Below are 22614 nucleotides of genomic sequence, written 5' to 3' on the forward strand. Positions count from 1 at the left end.
TCTCTCTCTCTCTCTCTAGTTTCTCCTGTTGTTGACGGTGTCTCTCTCTCTAGTGTCTCCTGTTGTTGACGGTGTCTCTCTTTCTAGTGTCTCCTGTTGTTGACGGTCTCTCTCTTTCTAGTGTCTCCTGTTGTTGACGGTCTCTCTCTCTCTAGTGTCTCCTGTTGTTGACGGTCTCTCTCTAGTGTCTCCTGTTGTTGACGGTCTCTCTCTCTAGTGTCTCCTGTTGTTGACGGTCTCTCTCTCTAGTGTCCCCTGTTGTTGACGGTCTCTCTCTCTAGTGTCTCCTGTTGTTGACGGTCTCTAGTGTCTCCTGTTGTTGACGGTCTCTCTCTCTCTAGTGTCTCCTGTTGTTGACGGTCTCTCTCTCTCTAGTGTCTCCTGTTGTTGACGGTCTCTCTCTCTCTAGTGTCTCCTGTTGTTGACGGTCTCTCTCTCTCTAGTGTCTCCTGTTGTTGACGGTCTCTCTCTCTAGTGTCTCCTGTTGTTGACGGTCTCTCTCTCTAGTGTCTCCTGTTGTTGACGGTCTCTCTCTCTCTAGTGTCTCCTGTTGTTGACGGTCTCTCTCTCTCTAGTGTCTCCTGTTGTTGACGGTCTCTCTCTCTCTAGTGTCTCCTGTTGTTGACGGTCTCTCTCTCTCTAGTGTCTCCTGTTGTTGACGGTCTCTCTCTAGTGTCTCCTGTTGTTGACGGTCTCTCTCTAGTGTCTCCTGTTGTTGACGGTCTCTCTCTCTCTAGTGTCTCCTGTTGTTGACGGTCTCTCTCTCTAGTGTCTCCTGTTGTTGACGGTCTCTCTCTCTCTAGTGTCTCCTGTTGTTGACGGTCTCTCTCTCTCTAGTGTCTCCTGTTGTTGACGGTCTCTCTCTCTCTCTAGTGTCTCCTGTTGTTGACGGTCTCTAGTGTCTCCTGTTGTTGACGGTCTCTAGTGTCTCCTGTTGTTGACGGTCTCTAGTGTCTCCTGTTGTTGACGGTCTCTAGTGTCTCCTGTTGTTGACGGTCTCTCTCTCTCTCTCTAGTTTCTCCTGTTGTTGACGGTCTCTCTCTCTCTAGTGTCCCCTGTTGTTGACGGTCTCTCTCTCTAGTGTCTCCTGTTGTTGACGGTCGTCTCTCTCTCTAGTGTCTCCTGTTGTTGACGGTGTCTCTCTTTCTAGTGTCTCCTGTTGTTGACGGTCTCTCTCTCTCTAGTGTCTCCTGTTGTTGACGGTCGTCTCTCTCTCTCTAGTGTCTCCTGTTGTTGACGGTCTCGCTCTCTCTCTCTAGTGTCTCCTGTTGTTGACGGTCTCTCTCTCTCTCTCTAGTGTCTCCTGTTGTTGACGGTCTCTGTCTCCTCTCTCTAGTGTCTCCTGTTGTTGACGGTCTCTCTCTCTCTAGTGTCTCCTGTTGTTGACGGTCTCTCTCTCTCTCTAGTGTCTCCTGTTGTTGACGGTCTCTCTCTAGTGTCTCCTGTTGTTGACGGTCTCTCTCTAGTGTCTCCTGTTGTTGACGGCCTCTCTCTCTCTAGTGTCTCCTGTTGTTGACGGTCTCTCTCTCTAGTGTCTCCTGTTGTTGACGGTGTCTCTCTCTCTAGTGTCTCCTGTTGTTGACGGTCTCTCTCTTTCTAGTGTCTCCTGTTGTTGACGGTCTCTCTCTCTCTCTAGTGTCTCCTGTTGTTGACGGTCTCTCTCTCTCTAGTGTCTCCTGTTGTTGACGGTCTCTCTCTCTAGTGTCTCCTGTTGTTGACGGTCTCTCTCTCTCTCTAGTGTCTCCTGTTGTTGACGGCTCTCTCTCTCTCTCTAGTGTCTCCTGTTGTTGACGGCTCTCTCTCTCTCTCTAGTGTCTCCTGTTGTTGACGGTCTCTCTCTCTCTAGTGTCTCCTGTTGTTGACGGTCTCTCTCTCTCTCTAGTGTCTCCTGTTGTTGACGGTCTCTCTCTAGTGTCTCCTGTTGTTGACGGTCTCTCTCTAGTGTCTCCTGTTGTTGACGGTCTCTCTCTCTCTAGTGTCTCCTGTTGTTGACGGTCTCTCTCTCTAGTGTCTCCTGTTGTTGACGGTCTCTCTCTCTCTAGTGTCTCCTGTTGTTGACGGTCTCTCTCTCTCTAGTGTCTCCTGTTGTTGACGGTCTCTCTCTCTCTCTAGTGTCTCCTGTTGTTGACGGTCTCTAGTGTCTCCTGTTGTTGACGGTCTCTAGTGTCTCCTGTTGTTGACGGTCTCTAGTGTCTCCTGTTGTTGACGGTCTCTAGTGTCTCCTGTTGTTGACGGTCTCTAGTGTCTCCTGTTGTTGACGGTCTCTAGTGTCTCCTGTTGTTGACGGTCTCTAGTGTCTCCTGTTGTTGACGGTCTCTAGTGTCTCCTGTTGTTGACGGTCTCTAGTGTCTCCTGTTGTTGACGGCCCCCTCTCTAGTGTCTCCTGTTGTTGACGGCCCTCCTCTAGTGTCTCCTGTTGTTGACGGCCCCTCTCTAGTGTCTCCTGTTGTTGACGGTCTCTCTCTCTCTAGTGTCTCCTGTTGTTGACGGTCTCTCTCTCTAGTGTCTCCTGTTGTTGACGGTGTCTCTGTCTCTAGTGTCTCCTGTTGTTGACGGTGTCTCTCTCTCTAGTGTCTCCTGTTGTTGACGGTGTCTCTCTCTCTAGTGTCTCCTGTTGTTGACGGTCTCTCTCTCTCTCTAGTGTCTCCTGTTGTTGACGGTCTCTAGTGTCTCCTGTTGTTGACGGTCTCTCTCTCTCTAGTGTCTCCTGTTGTTGACGGTCTCTCTCTCTCTAGTGTCTCCTGTTGTTGACGGTCTCTCTCTCTCTAGTGTCTCCTGTTGTTGACGGTCTCTCTCTCTAGTGTCTCCTGTTGTTGACGGTCTCTCTCTCTCTAGTGTCTCCTGTTGTTGACGGTCTCTCTCTCTCTAGTGTCTCCTGTTGTTGACGGTCTCTCTCTCTCTCTAGTGTCTCCTGTTGTTGACGGTCTCTCTCTCTAGTGTCTCCTGTTGTTGACGGTCTCTCTCTCTAGTGTCTCCTGTTGTTGACGGTCTCTCTCTCTCTAGTGTCTCCTGTTGTTGACGGTCTCTCTCTCTCTAGTGTCTCCTGTTGTTGACGGTCTCTCTCTCTCTAGTGTCTCCTGTTGTTGACGGTCTCTCTCTCTCTAGTGTCTCCTGTTGTTGACGGTCTCTCTCTCTCTAGTGTCTCCTTTTCACTCCACTTCATGGAACAGTTGTCAGTAACAGGAAAGACCCGGTCAGACAACGTCTTTGTATTGTTGCCCGTATACTGCAGGTTAGTGACTAGATGTACCTACAGACAGTTTATCAGACTTACTCAGGTTCTTTCCCTGGAAACGCACAGCAGAGCGGAAGGTCACCTGATGTGAAACAATACAACTATTAAGTGACTTAAATCATAAATGGAAAGGAAGTAGAAAAGCAATTCTACAATAACATTTTCATGCCTTAAAATATAAACTTGTGTTTTTGCTTATTTGGTTCCTAAATCTCCCACTAGGAAATGAATTGAGGAGCTGACTGCAAAATAATACAATCGGTGCAAAATATTAGCTAATCACTAGAACTGTGTCTCAAAGGGCACCCTATTCCATACAGTGCACTATGGGCCCTGGTCAAAAGTAGTGTACTACGTAAGGGATAGGGTGCTATTTGTGACGTACACTAAAACTAATTACCTTCATAACAAAGTGTAAACACTTTTTTGTATATTTAACAGATTTTTAGATTTTTGATTTGGTATTTTCATTCATGAATGAGTCAAAAATTGAGAGTGAGGCTTGGAAGGGTGTGGTATGCATACTGCCTAGTATACTACCGTAATTTCCGAACTATTAAGCGCACCTGAATATAAGCCGCACCCACTGAATTAAAAAAATATATATATTTTGAACATAAATAAGTCGCACATGTCTATAAGCCGCAGGTGCCTACCGGTACATTGAAACAAATTAACTTTACACAGGCTTTAACGAAACATGGCTTGTAACAAAAATAAATAGGCTTTAACGAAACACGGCTTGTAACAAAAATAAATAGGCTTTAACGAAACACGGCTTGTAACAAAAATAAATAGGCTTTAACGAAACACGGCTTGGAACAAAAATAAATAGGCTTTAACAAAACACGGCTTGTAATAAAAAGAAATAGGCTTTAACGAAACACGGCTTGTAATAAAAAGAAATAGGCTTTAACGAAACACGGCTTGTAACAAAAAATAAAAAAATAGCAGTAAGCTTTAGTTGTCTTTTTGCACTGAGTCAATTCCTCACGCTGCTGTTTCCAACGTCTTATCATCGACTCATTAAGACCAAGCTCCCGTGCAGCAGCTCTATTTCCTTTTCCAACAGCCAGATCAATCGCCTTCAACTTGAAAGCTACATCATATGCATTTCTCCGTGTCTTTGCCATGATGAGGGTGACAAAATGACTACCGTAATCAGAATAATGGGAAGTTTGAGAGCGCTCGATTTAATCTAAACAGTAAACAAAAAAGTTGTTTGACCTTAACCCGTTCGGCAATTTCATTGGTCTAATGAAAGCTTCATGCCGCCAAAAAACTGAGCACGTCACAGAATGTTTTTTTATATATTTTTTTTGAAAGCGGGTAAAATCCATATATTAGCCGCGTCATTGTTTAAGCCGCGAGGTTCAAAGCCTGGGAAAAAAGTTGCGGCTTATAGTCCTGAATTTACGGTAAAACTCCTTGGAGGAGGAGTGACAGTCTAGATTGAACCTCTGTAAAATATAACTTTAATGTCTGTCCATCTATGTTGGATAGAAGTATAAAACACAACATGCAACAATTTCAAAGACTTTACTGAGTTAAAGTTCAAATAAGGAAATCAGTTAATTGAAATAAATTAATTAGGCCTTAATCTATGGATTTCACATGACTGGGAATACATATATATATCTGTTAGTCACAGATACCTGGATAAGAAAACCAGTCAGAATCTGGTGTGACCATTTGCCTCATGCAGCACGACACGTCTCCTTCACATAGAGTTGATCAGGCTGTTGATTGTGGCCTGTGGAATGTTGTCCCACTCCTATTCAATGGCTGTATGAAGTTTCTGGATATTGGTGAGAACTGGAACACGCTGTCGTACACATTGATCCAGAGCATCCCAAACATGCTCAATGGGTGACATGTCTGGTGAGTATGCAGGCCATGGAAGAACTGGGACATATTCAGCTTCCAGGAATTGTGTACAGAGTCTTGCAACATGGGGCCATGCATTATCATGATGAAACATAAGGTGATGGTGGTGGATGAATGGCACGACAATGGGCCTCAGGATCTCGTCACGGTATCTCTCTGTGCATTAAAATTGCCATTGATAAGATGCAATTGTGTTTGTTGTCCGTAGCTTATGCCTGCCCATACCATAACCCCACCGTGGGGCACTCTGTTCACAATGTTAACATCAGCAAACCGCATGCGCGCACAAAGCACACAATTTGAGAGAAATACGTTTTTTGTGCATATGGAACATTTCTGGGATCTTATTACTTAATTGTATTTTATTTAACCTTTTTATTTAACCAGGCAAGTCAGTTAAGAACAAATTCTTATTTACAATGACGGCCTACCAAAAGGCCTCCTAAAATAAAAAGTAGGACAAACGCACTTCGAGAGACATCACAACACTACATAAAGAGAGACAACACAACACTACATAAAGAGAGACAACACTACATAAAGAGAGACAACACAACACTACATAAAGAGAGACAACACAACACTACATAAAGAGAGACAACACAACACTACATAAAGAGAGACAACACAACACTACATAAAGAGAGACAACACAACACTACATAAAGAGAGACAACACAACACTACATAAAGAGAGACAACACAACACTACATAAAGAGAGACAACACAACACTACATAAAGAGAGACAACACAACACTACATAAAGAGAGACAACACAACACTACATAAAGAGAGACAACACAACACTACATAAAGAGAGACCTAAGACGACAACACAACATGGTAGCAACACAACATGGTAGCAACACAACATGGTAGCAACACAACATGACAACAACACAACATGACAACAACACAACATGGGAGTAACACAACATGACAACACTTGGCAACAACATGGTAGCAACACAACATAACATGGTAGCAACACAACATAACATGGTAGCAACACAACATAACATGGTAGCAACACATGACAACAACATGGTAGCAACATAACATGGTAGCAACGCAACATATGGTAGCAACGCAACATATGGTAGCAACGCAACATATGGTAGCAACGCAACATATGGTAGCAACATAAAACATCCATAACCTGAGTGGAAACCAGACTACATACCAGAGAGAATACTATAGACATCAAGAAAGCCAATCAGTTGATTATGGACAAGTTTTTCCAACACTTTTGATAAACAGGGCAAAATTAGAAATAGGCCTATAACAGTTGTGGTGGTTCTGTTACTGGACCCTGCTGGGTTCTGTCCAGATGGACTGTCCTCATCTCTCTCTGTTACTGGACCCTGCTGGGTTCTGTCCAGATGGACTGTCCTCATCTCTCTCTGTTACTGGACCCTGCTGGGTTCTGTCCAGATGGACTGTCCTCATCTCTCTCTGTTACTGGACCCTGCTGGGTTCTGTCCAGATGGACTGTCCTCATCTCTCTCTGTTACTGGACCCTGCTGGGTTCTGTCCAGATGGACTGTCCTCATCTCTCTCTGTTACTGGACCCTGCTGGGTTCTGTCCAGATGGACTGTCCTCATCTCTCTCTGTTACTGGACCCTGCTGGGTTCTGTCCAGATGGACTGTCCTCATCTCTCTCTGTTACTGGACCCTGCTGGGTTCTGTCCAGATGGACTGTCCTCATCTCTCTCTGTTACTGGACCCTGCTGGGTTCTGTCCAGATGGACTGTCCTCATCTCTCTCTGTTACTGGACCCTGCTGGGTTCTGTCCAGATGGACTGTCCTCATCTCTCTCTGTTACTGGACCCTGCTGGGTTCTGTCCAGATGGACTGTCCTCATCTCTCTCTGTTACTGGACCCTGCTGGGTTCTGTCCAGATGGACTGTCCTCATCTCTCTCTGTTACTGGACCCTGCTGGGTTCTGTCCAGATGGACTGTCCTCATCTCTCTCTCTGTTACTGGACCCTGCTGGGTTCTGTCCAGATGGACTGTCCTCATCTCTCTCTCTGTTACTGGACCCTGCTGGGTTCTGTCCAGATGGACTGTCCTCATCTCTCTCTCTGTTACTGGACCCTGCTGGGTTCTGTCCAGATGGACTGTCCTCATCTCTCTCTCTGTTACTGGACCCTGCTGGGTTCTGTCCAGATGGACTGTCCTCATCTCTCTCTGTTACTGGACCCTGCTGGGTTCTGTCCAGATGGACTGTCCTCATCTCTCTCTGTTACTGGACCCTGCTGGGTTCTGTCCAGATGGACTGTCCTCATCTCTCTCTGTTACTGGACCCTGCTGGGTTCTGTCCAGATGGACTGTCCTCATCTCTCTCTGTTACTGGACCCTGCTGGGTTCTGTCCAGATGGACTGTCCTCATCTCTCTCTGTTACTGGACCCTGCTGGGTTCTGTCCAGATGGACTATCCTCATCTCTCTCTGTTACTGGACCCTGCTGGGTTCTGTCCAGATGGACTGTCCTCATCTCTCTCTCTCTGTTACTGGACCCTGCTGGGTTCTGTCCAGATGGACTGTCCTCATCTCTCTCTCTCTGTTACTGGACCCTGCTGGGTTCTGTCCAGATGGACTGTCCTCATCTCTCTCTCTCTGTTACTGGACCCTGCTGGGTTCTGTCCAGATGGACTGTCCTCATCTCTCTCTCTCTGTTACTGGACCCTGCTGGGTTCTGTCCAGATGGACTGTCCTCATCTCTCTCTCTCTGTTACTGGACCCTGCTGGGTTCTGTCCAGATGGACTGTCCTCATCTCTCTCTCTCTGTTACTGGACCCTGCTGGGTTCTGTCCAGATGGACTGTCCTCATCTCTCTCTCTCTGTTACTGGACCCTGCTGGGTTCTGTCCAGATGGACTGTCCTCATCTCTCTCTCTCTGTTACTGGACCCTGCTGGGTTCTGTCCAGATGGACTGTCCTCATCTCTCTCTCTCTGTTACTGGACCCTGCTGGGTTCTGTCCAGATGGACTGTCCTCATCTCTCTCTCTCTGTTACTGGACCCTGCTGGGTTCTGTCCAGATGGACTGTCCTCATCTCTCTCTCTCTGTTACTGGACCCTGCTGGGTTCTGTCCAGATGGACTGTCCTCATCTCTCTCTCTCTGTTACTGGACCCTGCTGGGTTCTGTCCAGATGGACTGTCCTCATCTCTCTCTCTCTGTTACTGGACCCTGCTGGGTTCTGTCCAGATGGACTGTCCTCATCTCTCTCTCTCTGTTACTGGACCCTGCTGGGTTCTGTCCAGATGGACTGTCCTCATCTCTCTCTCTGTTACTGGACCCTGCTGGGTTCTGTCCAGATGGACTGTCCTCATCTCTCTCTCTCTGTTACTGGACCCTGCTGGGTTCTGTCCAGATGGACTGTCCTCATCTCTCTCTCTCTGTTACTGGACCCTGCTGGGTTCTGTCCAGATGGACTGTCCTCATCTCTCTCTCTCTGTTACTGGACCCTGCTGGGTTCTGTCCAGATGGACTGTCCTCATCTCTCTCTCTCTGTTACTGGACCCTGCTGGGTTCTGTCCAGATGGACTGTCCTCATCTCTCTCTGTTACTGGACCCTGCTGGGTTCTGTCCAGATGGACTGTCCTCATCTCTCTCTGTTACTGGACCCTGCTGGGTTCTGTCCAGATGGACTGTCCTCATCTCTCTCTGTTACTGGACCCTGCTGGGTTCTGTCCAGATGGACTGTCCTCATCTCTCTCTGATCTGTTTCTCTCCTTTCTCTCTCCAGTTGTGAGGAAGCTGCAGGAGTTTGAGTTACCATACGTATCAGTCACCAGCTTACGAAGCTCAGAGTTCCACATCATCCTGCGGAAAAGGTATGACCTCTCTACACCGTGACTGTCATTTTCTATCTACTTGTCTAGATATGCAGCTCCAATCAGAACTACAGTCACTTGGACTGAATAGCGAGCAGTTAAATACAGCAGACACTCAACAAATGTCAATCACTTGGCTCTTTTAGGAAGAAGCAACTGTTACAAGGTTTCTCTCCTTCCAAGTTCCCGACAAGTGAGGACCAGTCTGGATTCTCTAATCTAGCCACATAATATCTTCCATAGATGATCTCGTGAAACCGTTTGACTCACCAGTACTGTACTTGTGACCTCACCAGTCACTTGGGTATCCTGAGTTGTCCCAGTATGAGTCCAGCTGGTTTATATAAGTGAAGCCATATGGTACAGAGAGAAGTATAACAGATTGACTGAGGAGCGAAGAGTTTATCATGGTCCTCTAGCTACCATGTGTGTTAGTGACGTGAGGTTTCTCTGACTGCAGTCTGAGGCCTGATAACTTCTCTCCCTCCTCGACTTTTAACACCGGTCTTATTTCAACTTCCTCTGTCTCTCTCTCTCTGCTTCTCTTTTATCTTCCTCTCTCCCTGTCCCCCCCTCTCGCTTCGGCTCTCTCGTTCTCTCTCGCACGCTCTCTTTCTTTCTCTCTCTCCTTGCACTGACTCATCACTATGCACACTCATAACATGAATAACGACACAACACAGACACTTTTACACACCATATACTGCTGCTACTCTGTTCTTTATTTTACTCTTATTATTATCTATCCTGATGCCTAGTCACTTTACCCTGCCTTCATGTACATATCTACCTCAAATACCTTATTATTATCTATCCTGATGTCTAGTTACTTTACCCTTCCTTCATGTACATATCTACCTCAAATACCTTATATTATCTATCCTGATGTCTAGTCACTTTACCCTGCCTTCATGTACATATCTACCTCAAATACCTTATTATTATCTATCCTGATGCCTAGTCACTTTACCCTGCCTTCATGTACATATCTACCTCAAATACCTTATTATTATCTATCCTGATGCCTGGTCACTTTACCCTGCCTTCATGTACATATCTACCTCAAATACCTTATTATTATCTATCCTGATGCCTAGTCACTTTACCCTGCCTTCATGTACATATCTACCTCAAATACCTTATTATTATCTATCCTGATGTCTAGTCACTTTACCCTGCCTTCATGTACATATCTACCTCAAATACCTTATTATTATCTATCCTGATGCCTAGTCACTTTACCCTGCCTTCATGTACATATCTACCTCAAATACCTTATTATTATCTATCCTGATGTCTAGTCACTTTACCCTGCCTTCATGTATACATATCTACCTCAAATACCTTATTATTATCTATCCTGATGTCTAGTCACTTTACCCTGCCTTCATGTACATATCTACCTCAAATACCTTATTATTATCTATCCTGATGTCTAGTCACTTTACCCTGCCTTCATGTACATATCTACCTCAAATACCTTATTATTATCTATCCTGACACCTAGTCACTTTACCCTGCCTTCATGTACATATCTACCTCAAATACCTTATTATTATCTATCCTGATGTCTAGTCACTTTACCCTGCCTTCATGTACATATCTACCTCAAATACCTTATTATTATCTATCCTGATGCCTAGTCACTTTACCCTGCCTTCATGTACATATCTACCTCAAATACCTTATTATTATCTATCCTGATGCCCAGTCACTTTACCCTGCCTTCATGTACATATCTACCTCAAATACCTTATTATTATCTATCCTGATGCCTAGTCACTTTACCCTGCCTTCATGTACATATCTACCTGAAATACCTTATTATTATCTATCCTGATGCCTAGCCACTTTACCCTGCCTTCATGTACATATCTACCTCAAATAACTTATTATTATCTATCCTGATGTCTAGTCACTTTACCCTGCCTTCATGTACATATCTACCTCAAATACCTTATTATTATCTATCCTGATGTCTAGTCACTTTACCCTGCCTTCATGTACATATCTACCTCAAATACCTTATTATTATCTATCCTGATGTCTAGTCACTTTACCCTGCCTTCATGTACATATCTACCTCAAATACCTTATTATTATCTATCCTGATGCCTAGTCACTTTACCCTGCCTTCATGTACATATCTACCTCAAATACCTTATTATTATCTATCCTGATGCCTAGTCACTTTACCCTGCCTTCATGTACATATCTACCTCAAATACCTTATTATTATCTATCCTGATGCCTAGTCACTTTACCCTGCCTTCATGTACATATCTACCTCAAATACCTTATTATTATCTATCCTGATGCCTAGTCACTTTACCCTGCCTTCATGTACATATCTACCTCAAATACCTTATAGCTCCACATTGATCTGGTACTGATACTTCCTGTATATAGCTCTGCACATTGATCTGGTACTTCCTGTATATAGCTCCATTCCTGTGGTTTTGTTTATTCCTCTTGTGTTACTATTACATTTGTATTATTATTTTAAACTCTGCATCGTAAACAAGGTTTTCACAGTAAAGTCTACACCATTCTTTGTACCTCTCTCTCTTCCTCCAGAACAGAAAGGGGTAAACTATACAAGATGTTGTTATTTCACCCCCTCCTGTCTCCCTCAAGGAAAGTCTTAGCTGTTCTGACCTAGTTCTAACAGAGACTGAGTGTGAATGGCAACCTATTCCCTCTGTAGAGCCCTATTGGTCCTGGTCAAAAACAGTGCACTATATAGAGAATAGGGTGCCTTTTTAAGATGCAGATAGAAAACGGTGAGCAAAAGAACTAGCAGTAACCTTTTAGGAAGCAGATGGAGAACGGTGAGCAACAGAACTAGCTGCAGTCATTTAGGAAGCAGATGGGGAAACGGTGAGCAACAGAACTAGCTGCAGTCATTTAGGAAGCAGATGGGAAACGGTGAGCAACAGAACTAGCAGCAGTCATTTAGGAAGCAGATGGGGAAACGGTGAGCAACAGAACTAGCAGCAGTCATTTAGGAAGCAGATGGGAAACGGTGAGCAACAGTCATTTATGAAGCAGATGGGAAACGGTGAGCAACAGAACTAGCAGCAGTCATTTAGGAAGCAGATGGGAAAACGGTGAGCAACAGAACTAGCAGCAGTCATTTAGGAAGCAGATGGGGTAACGGTGAGCAACAGAACTAGCTGCAGTCATTTAGGAAGCAGATGGGAAACGGTGAGCAACAGAACTAGCTGCAGCCATTTAGGAAGCAGATGGGAAAACGGTCAGCAACAGAACTAGCAGCAGTCATTTAGGAAGCAGATGGGGAAAACGGTGAGCAACAGCACTAGCAGCAGTCATTTAGGAAGCAGATAGGGAAAACGGTGAGCAACAGAACTAGCTGCAGCCATTTAGGAAGCAGATGGGAAAATGGTGAGCAACAGAACTAGCAGCAGTCATTTAGGAAGCAGATGGGGTAACGGTGAGCAACAGAACTAGCAGCAGTCATTTAGGAAGCAGATAGGGAAACGGTGAGCAACAGAACTAGCTGCAGCCATTTAGGAAGCAGATAGGGAAACGGTGAGCAACAGAACTAGCTGCAGCCATTTAGGAAGCAGATGGGAAAACGGTGAGCAACAGAACTAGCAGCAGTCATTTAGGAAGCAGATGGGGAAACGGTGAGCAACAGAACTAGCAGCAGTCATTTAGGAAGCAGATGGGAAACGGTGAGCAACAGAACTAGCAGCAGTCATTTAGGAAGCAGATGGGGTAACGGTGAGCAACAGAACTAGCAGCAGTCATTTAGGAAGCAGATGGGGAAACGGTGAGCAACAGAACTAGCAGCAGTCATTTAGGAAGCAGATGGGGAAACGGTGAGCAACAGAACTAGCAGCAGTCATTTAGGAAGCAGATGGGGTAACGGTGAGCAACAGAACTAGCAGCAGTCATTTAGGAAGCAGATGGGAAACGGTGAGCAACAGAACTAGCAGCAGTCATTTAGGAAGCAGATGGGGAAACGGTGAGCAACAGAACTAGCAGCAGTCATTTAGGAAGCAGATGGGAAACGGTGAGCAACAGAACTAGCAGCAGTCATTTAGGAAGCAGATGGGGAAACGGTGAGCAACAGAACTAGCAGCAGTCATTTAGGAAGCAGATGGGGAAACGGTGAGCAACAGAACTAGCAGCAGTCATTTAGGAAGCAGATGGGGAAACGGTGAGCAACAGAACTAGCAGCAGTCATTTAGGAAGCAGATGGGGCAACGGTGAGCAACAGAACTAGCAGCAGTCATTTAGGAAGCAGATGGGGAAACGGTGAGCAACAGAACTAGCAGCAGCCATTTAGGAAGCAGATGGGGAAACGGTGAGCAACAGAACTAGCAGCAGTCATTTAGGAAGCAGATGGGGAAACGGTGAGCAACAGAACTAGCAGCAGTCATTTAGGAAGCAGATGGGGTAACGGTGAGCAACAGAACTAGCAGCAGTCATTTAGGAAGCAGATGGGGAAACGGTGAGCAACAGAACTAGCAGCAGTCATTTAGGAAGCAGATGGGGAAACGGTGAGCAACAGAACTAGCAGCAGTCATTTAGGAAGCAGATGGGGTAACGGTGAGCAACAGAACTAGCAGCAGCCACCCAGAGAGCATGAAACATTAATCCCCAGATAAACTACTGGATTAGAATGAAATGAAAGCATAATGTTCTGTTTGGTTGAAGACAGAGACTTACTTGCCAGGTCAAATAAGTAGAAATATGCAGTGGTTAGTAGAGATGTATCCCTCTCCCCTCTTCTTCCTCTCCCCCTCTCCTTCATCCCCCTCTTATTCTCCCTCTTCTCTCCCCTGCTGGTGGCTAGGAATTGCTAATGCGGCCAGAGTTACTCCTCTTGTTTTATAAACAATTTCTAATCTCTCCCCTCTAAATATCCCTGGCTTCATCCTCATTTACTAGTTAGGTTCCAGGGAGATTATGGGGTGTTTAAACTGGTTGGATTACAGATTATGGGGTGTTAAACTGGTTAGATTACAGTTGTATTAAGGGGTGTTAAACTGGTCAGATTACAGTTGTATTAAGGGGTGTTAAACTGGTTAGATTACAGTTGTATTAAGGGGTGTTAAACTGGTCAGATTACAGTTGTATTAAGGGGTGTTAAACTGGTCAGATTACAGTTGTATTAAGGGGTGTTAAATTGGTCAGATTACAGTTGTATGAAGGGGTGTTAAACTGGTCAGATTACAGTTGTATGAAGGGGTGTTAAACTGGTCAGATTACAGTTGTATTAAGGGGTGTTAAACTGGTCAGATTACAGTTGAATCGCAGGTGGATTAAGTTTGAAGTATTATTGTCAAGTGTACAGGTACAGTGAAATGCCTTTCTTGCCAGCTCCATATCCAACAATGCAGTAATCAATATCAATGTAGCACTAAAAATAACAAGGTAGAACAAAAACACACAAGGAAATATATAAGAAAGAAGAACACAAGAAAGTTAGAAGCTGTATAAAGGGTCAGTTACAGTACCATATTAACAATGTGCAGGGATACTGGAGTGATGGAGGTAGATATGTATAGGGGTAAGGTGACTATATACAGGGTCAGTTACAGTACCATATTAACAATGTGCAGGGATACTGGAGTGATGGAGGTAGATATGTATAGGTGTAAGGTGACTCTATACAGGGTCAGTTCCAGTACCATATTAACAATGTGCAGGGATACTGGAGTGATGGAGGTAGATATGTATAGGGGTAAGGTGACTATATACAGGGTCAGTTACAGTACCATATTAACAATGTGCAGGGATACTGGAGTGATGGAGGTAGATATGTATAGGGGGAAGGAGACTCTATACAGGGTCAGTTACAGTACCATATTAACAATGTGCAGGGATACTGGAGTGATGGAGGTAGATATGTATAGGGGGAAGGAGACAGGGATACTGGAGTGATGGAGGTAGATATGTATAGGGGGAAGGTGACTATATACAGGGTCAGTTACAGTACCATATTAACAATGTGCAGGGATACTGGAGTGATGGAGGTAGATATGTATAGGGGGAAGGAGACAGGGATACTGGAGTGATGGAGGTAGATATGTATAGGGGGAAGGAGACAGGGATACTGGAGTGATGGAGGTAGATATGTATAGGGGGAACGGGACAGGGATACTGGAGTGATGGAGGTAGATATGTATAGGGGTAAGGTGACTATATACAGGGTCAGTTACAGTACCATATTAACAATGTGCAGGGATACTGGAGTGATGGAGGTAGATATGTATAGGGGGAAGGAGACTATATACAGGGTCAGTTACAGTGCCATATTAACAATGTGCAGGGATACTGGAGTGATGGAGGTAGATATGTATAGGGGACAGGGATACTGGAGTGATGGAGGTAGATATGTATAGGGGGAAGGGGACAGGGATACTGGAGTGATGGAGGTAGATATGTATAGGAGACGGGGATACTGGAGTGATGGAGGTAGATATGTATAGGGGGAAGGGGACAGGGATACTGGAGTGATGGAGGTAGATATGTATAGGGGTAAGGTGACTCTATACAGGGTCAGTTCCAGTGCCATATTAACAATGTGCAGGGATACTGGAGTGATGGAGGTAGATATGTATAGGGGGAAGGAGACTATATACAGGGTCAGTTACAGTACCATATTAACAATGTGCAGGGATACTGGAGTGATGGAGGTAGATATGTATAGGGGTAAGGTGACTCTATACAGGGTCAGTTACAGTACCATATTAACAATGTGCAGGGATACTGGAGTGATGGAGGTAGATATGTATAGGGGGAAGGAGACTCTATACAGGGTCAGTTACAGTGCCATATTAACAATGCGCAGGGATACTGGAGTGATGGAGGTAGATATGTATAGGGGACAGGGATACTGGAGTGATGGAGGTAGATATGTATAGGGGGAAGGGGACAGGGATACTGGAGTGATGGAGGTAGATATGTATAGGAGACGGGGATACTGGAGTGATGGAGGTAGATATGTATAGGGGGAAGGGGACAGGGATACTGGAGTGATGGAGGTAGATATGTATAGGGGGAAGGAGACAGGGATACTGGAGTGATGGAGGTAGATATGTATAGGGGGAAGGGGACTATATACAGGGTCAGTTACAGTACCATATTAACAATGTGCAGGGATACTGGAGTGATGGAGGTAGATATGTATAGGGGTAAGGTGACTATATACAGGGTCAGTTACAGTACCATATTAACAATGTGCAGGGATACTGGAGTGATGGAGGTAGATATGTATAGGTGGAAGGTGACTATATACAGGGTCAGTTCCAGTACCATATTAACAATGTGCAGGGATACTGGAGTGATGGAGGTAGATATGTATAGGTGTAAGGTGACTATATACAGGGTCAGTTACAGTACCATATTAACAATGTGCAGGGATACTGGAGTGATGGAGGTAGATATGTATAGGGGTAAGGTGACTATATACAGGGTCAGTTACAGTACCATATTAACAATGTGCAGGGATACTGGAGTGATGGAGGTAGATATGTATAGGGGGAAGGGGACAGGGATACTGGAGTGATGGAGGTAGATATGTATAGGGGGAAGGGGACAGGGATACTGGAGTGATGGAGGTAGATATGTATAGGGGTAAGGTGACTATATACAGGGTCAGTTACAGTGCCATATTAACAATGTGCAGGGATACTGGAGTGATGGAGGTAGATATGTATAGGGGGAAGGGGACAGGGATACTGGAGTGATGGAGGTAGATATGTATAGGGGTAAGGTGACTATATACAGGGTCAGTTCCAGTACCATATTAACAATGTGCAGGGATACTGGAGTGATGGAGGTAGATATGTATAGGGGGAAGGGGACAGGGATACTGGAGTGATGGAGGTAGATATGTATAGGGGGAAGGGGACAGGGATACTGGAGTGATGGAGGTAGATATGTATAGGGGACAGGGATACTGGAGTGATGGAGGTAGATATGTATAGGGGGAAGGAGACAGGGATACTGGAGTGATGGAGGTAGATATGTATAGGGGGAAGGAGACAGGGATACTGGAGTGATGGAGGTAGATATGTATAGGGGTAAGGTGACTATATACAGGGTCAGTTACAGTACCATATTAACAATGTACAGGGATACTGGAGTGATGGAGGTAGATATGTATAGGGGGAAGGTGACTATATACAGGGTCAGTTACAGTACCATATTAACAATGTGCAGGGATACTGGAGTGATGGAGGTAGATATGTATAGGGGGAAGGGGACAGGGATACTGGAGTGATGGAGGTAGATATGTATAGGAGACGGGGATACTGGAGTGATGGAGGTAGATATGTATAGGGGGAAGGGGGACAGGGATACTGGAGTGATGGAGGTAGATATGTATAGGGGTAAGGTGACTATATACAGGGTCAGTTCCAGTACCATATTAACAATGTGCAGGGATACTGGAGTGATGGAGGTAGATATGTATAGGGGTAAGGTGACTATATACAGGGTCAGTTCCAGTACCATATTAACAATGTGCAGGGATACTGGAGTGATGGAGGTATATATGTATAGGGGTAAGGTGACTATATACAGGGTCAGTTACAGTGCCATATTAACAATGCGCAGGGATACTGGAGTGATGGAGGTAGATATGTATAGGGGGAAGGGGACAGGGATACTGGAGTGATGGAGGTAGATATGTATAGGAGACGGGGATACTGGAGTGATGGAGGTAGATATGTATAGGGGGAAGGGGACAGGGATACTGGAGTGATGGAGGTAGATATGTATAGGTGTAAGGTGACTATATACAGGGTCAGTTCCAGTACCATACTAACAATGTGCAGGGATACTGGAGTGATGGAGGTAGATATGTATAGGGGACAGGGATACTGGAGTGATGGAGGTAGATATGTATAGGGGGAAGGGGACAGGGATACTGGAGTGATGGAGGTAGATATGTATAGGTGTAAGGTGACTATATACAGGGTCAGTTACAGTACCATATTAACAATGTGCAGGGATACTGGAGTGATGGAGGTAGATATGTATAGGGGTAAGGTGACTATATACAGGGTCAGTTACAGTACCATATTAACAATGTGCAGGGATACTGGAGTGATGGAGGTAGATATGTATAGGGGGAAGGGGACAGGGATACTGGCGTGATGGAGGTAGATATGTATAGGGGGAAGGGGACAGGGATACTGGAGTGATGGAGGTAGATATGTATAGGGGTAAGGGGACTATATACAGGGTCAGTTACAGTGCCATATTAACAATGTGCAGGGATACTGGAGTGATGGAGGTAGATATGTATAGGGGTAAGGAGACGGGGATACTGGAGTGATGGAGGTAGATATGTATAGGGGGAAGGGGACAGGGATACTGGAGTGATGGAGGTAGATATTTATAGGGGGAAGGGATACTGGAGTGATGGAGGTAGATATGTATAGGGGACAGGGATACTGGAGTGATGGAGGTAGATATGTATAGGGGGAAGGAGACAGGGATACTGGAGTGATGGAGGTAGATATGTATAGGGGTAAGGTGACTATATACAGGGTCAGTTCCAGTACCATATTAACAATGTGCAGGGATACTGGAGTGATGGAGGTAGATATGTATAGGGGGAAGGAGACAGGGATACTGGAGTGATGGAGGTAGATATGTATAGGGGGAAGGAGACAGGGATACTGGAGTGATGGAGGTAGATATGTATAGGGGGAAGGAGACAGGGATACTGGAGTGATGGAGGTAGATATGTATAGGGGGAAGGGGACAGGGATACTGGAGTGATGGAGGTAGATATGTATAGGGGTAAGGCATCAGGATATAAGATAAACAGAGTAGCAGCAGTTTGTATAGGAGTGGGTGTGTAGTGTCAGTATAAATGCATGTTATGTGTGAGTGTGCAAAGCTGTCATCATGGAAAAAAGGTTTATTACTTTGAAGAATCTAAAATATATTTAGAGTTTTAACTTTTTTGGTTACTACATGATTCCATATGTGTTATTTCATAGTTTTGACGTCTTCACTATTATTCTACAGTGTATAAAATAGTAAAATTAAAGAAAAACCCTTGAATGAGTAGGTGTGTCCAAACTTGACTGTGTGTTTTTCTTAATTTTATACAGCAAAGATAATAACACAGTTACGTGTATTAGTTTCCCACACCTTTATTTCCTACTCCACAACCAGTGCTGTTTTTATAGCATACCAGTCAAAACAGAGTCGACTTATGTCGTACAGAAGTCAGGAGGACTTGAGTGGAGATGTTGAGTTTCACTGTAAGGTCTGAGCTGGTCTGGATAGTATCCTCTGTGGTTCTAGTAGTATTCGTCCTCCAGGTTGGGTATGTAAGGGCTTCGGAGGTAGGGTGGCAGATGAGGGGCCATAGGCCTCGCACCATAATCGTCAAATAGGCTGATGTGGTCCTTCACAAGATGAGGGTCAGAAATCAGCTCCAGGTCAGCAGTCTCCTCCCCCCTACCTCTTTTCCTTAGGGGTGCTGCCAGACCTCCACCAATCAGAACCAAGATCAGGAGGAGAGCCATCTAATCACAGGTGCTCATCAGAACCACTATTTTTAAATGGCAACGAAGATTAGTTTGACAGACGACACTATAAAACCCTAGTGATATAGAATGAGTCTGATAGACGACACTATAAAACCCTAGTGATATAGAATGAGTCTGATAGACGACACTATAAAACCCTAGTGATATAGAATGAGTCTGACAGACGACACTATAAAACCCTAGTGATATAGAATGAGTCTGATAGACGACACTATAAAACCCTAGTGATATAGAATGAGTCTGATAGACGACACTATAAAACCCTAGTGATATAGAATGAGTCTGATAGACGACACTATAAAACCCTAGTGATATAGAATGAGTCTGACAGACGACACTATAAAACCCTAGTGATATAGAATGAGTCTGATAGACGACACTATAAAACCCTAGTGATATAGAATGAGTCTGATAGACGACACTATAAAACCCTAGTGATATAGAATGAGTCTGACAGACGACACTATAAAACCCTTGTGATATAGAATGAGTCTGATAGACGACACTATAAAACCCTAGTGATATAGAATGAGTCTGATAGACGACACTATAAAACCCTAGTGATATAGAATGAGTCTGATAGACGACACTATAAAACCCTAGTGATATAGAATGAGTCTGATAGACGACACTATAAAACCCTAGTGATATAGAATGAGTCTGATAGACGACACTATAAAACCCTAGTGATATAGAATGAGTCTGATAGACGACACTATAAAACCCTAGTGATATAGAATGAGTCTGATAGACGACACTATAAAACCCTAGTGATATAGAATGAGTCTGATAGACGACACTATAAAACCCTAGTGATATAGAATGAGTCTGATAGACGACACTATAAAACCCTAGTGATATAGAATGAGTCTGACAGACGACACTATAAAACCCTAGTGATATAGAATGAGTCTGACAGACGACACTATAAAACCCTAGTGATATAGAATGAGTCTGACAGACGACACTATAAAACCCTAGTGATATAGAATGAGTCTGATAGACGACACTATAAAACCCTAGTGATATAGAATGAGTCTGATAGACGACACTATAAAACCCTAGTGATATAGAATGAGTCTGATAGACGACACTATAAAACCCTAGTGATATAGAATGAGTCTGATAGACGACACTATAAAACCCTAGTGATATAGAATGAGTCTGATAGACGACACTATAAAACCCTAGTGATATAGAATGAGTCTGATAGACGACACTATAAAACCCTAGTGATATAGAATGAGTCTGACAGACGACACTATAAAACCCTAGTGATATAGAATGAGTCTGATAGACGACACTATAAAACCCTAGTGATATAGAATGAGTCTGATAGACAACACTATAAAACCCTAGTGATATAGAATGAGTCTGATAGACGACACTATAAAACCCTAGTGATATAGAATGAGTCTGATAGACAACACTATAAAACCCTAGTGATATAGAATGAGTCTGATAGACGACACTATAAAACCCTAGTGATATAGAATGAGTCTGATAGACGACACTATAAAACCCTAGTGATATAGAATGAGTCTGACAGACGACACTATAAAACCCTAGTGATATAGAATGAGTCTGACAGACGACACTATAAAACCCTAGTGATATAGAATGAGTCTGATAGACGACACTATATAACCCTAGTGATATAGAATGAGTCTGATAGACGACACTATAAAACCCTAGTGATATAGAATGAGTCTGATAGACGACACTATATAACCCTAGTGATATAGAATGAGTCTGATAGACGACACTATAAAACCCTAGTGATATAGAATGAGTCTGACAGACGACACTATAAAACCCTAGTGATATAGAATGAGTCTGATAGACGACACTATAAAACCCTAGTGATATAGAATGAGTCTGACAGACGACACTATAAAACCCTAGTGATATAGAATGAGTCTGATAGACGACACTATAAAACCCTAGTGATATAGAATGAGTCTGACAGACGACACTATAAAACCCTAGTGATATAGAATGAGTCTGATAGACGACACTATAAAACCCTAGTGATATAGAATGAGTCTGATAGACGACACTATAAAACCCTAGTGATATAGAATGAGTCTGATAGACGACACTATAAAACCCTAGTGCTATAGAATGAGTCTGACAGACAACACTATAAAAAACCTATTGAAAGTGGAAAAACTATAGTCACAAATACCTTTTTTATGCCACTTAGCACCTCCCCTCCAAGAGCACCTGTTGTTGGAATACCTTAATCACTCCTGCTACTTAAAACAAACAAACAATTTGCTTGATTGCTTAGCCAGTCGATAACGACAAACTGGAGTCAATGAAAGTATTTAACCTCGTCGCGTTCTATGATGTCATAATGAGGCGTGTCATCACAAACCATTCTCAGGATTAGTGACAGAACATTGGCTACTGTCTGCAGCCAATCATAGTAAGCCAATGGTAACGCTCCAATTTACGGACCATTAAAGCCTATGATAAAAGGCTAACATGACAATATCGATATATCTTCTCTAAGATGCTATTTTAATGGACACTCAGTCATATTCCTTCCCATGAACTGACCGAAGATGTCCAACAACATTTTGTTATTGAATATCTCAAAATCGAACACAAGACATTTACTCAATGCTTCTATGAATTTGAACAAGGCCATCCACCACACATGTATTACATGTGAAATGAAACCCTCAGAACAGTCAGCTTTCGAAGCATTCAGGGGAACACATATAATGGTGTGACTGAAGACTCAGAGCAGACACTGAAGTTGTTCTGTGTTCTCACTTACCTATACAGCCATTAGTCAGTACGCTGGCTGGCTGGCTGGCTGGCTGGCTGCATTCCAGGCACTAAGCCAGCAGGTATCAATGATCAGACTTAATGACATTTCATACCCAACAAAGATACAACAGCTCCTCATCCAACACATTAACGTTTTATTAAAAGCTCGAAATTTAAACGTGAACAGCCAAATATGATTACTTTTTTTAATTTAACTTCCATCGCAAATGTGTGTTTTTATTGAATTTTCAGGCTTCAAGTTCTTGGCTGCTATCCAAATTGTTGGTGTTCAAGCATTCTCTCTCTCTCTCTCTCTCTCT

At 43.9% G+C, this 22614-nt stretch overlaps 1 protein-coding gene across 3 annotated transcripts in view; it reads left to right on the top strand.

Annotated features, from left to right (window-relative positions):
• snx17 (sorting nexin 17) overlaps nt 1-22614 on the top strand; it is a 79162-nt gene that overhangs the window by 34559 nt on the left and 21989 nt on the right. For all 3 annotated transcript variants that reach the window (XR_014392762.1, XM_045721179.2, XM_045721180.2), the window contains one exon: nt 8876-8963. Coding sequence is in view for 2 of the 3 variants with exons in the window: in XM_045721179.2 (XP_045577135.1) it covers nt 8876-8963 (88 nt within the window). In the remaining variant the exon portion in view is untranslated. The remainder of the gene's footprint in view (nt 1-8875; nt 8964-22614) is intronic.

Source organism: Salmo salar, chromosome 06, assembly GCF_965601325.2.
Source record: "Salmo salar chromosome 06, fSalSal1, whole genome shotgun sequence".
Classification (NCBI taxonomy): Eukaryota; Metazoa; Chordata; class Actinopteri; order Salmoniformes; family Salmonidae; genus Salmo; species Salmo salar.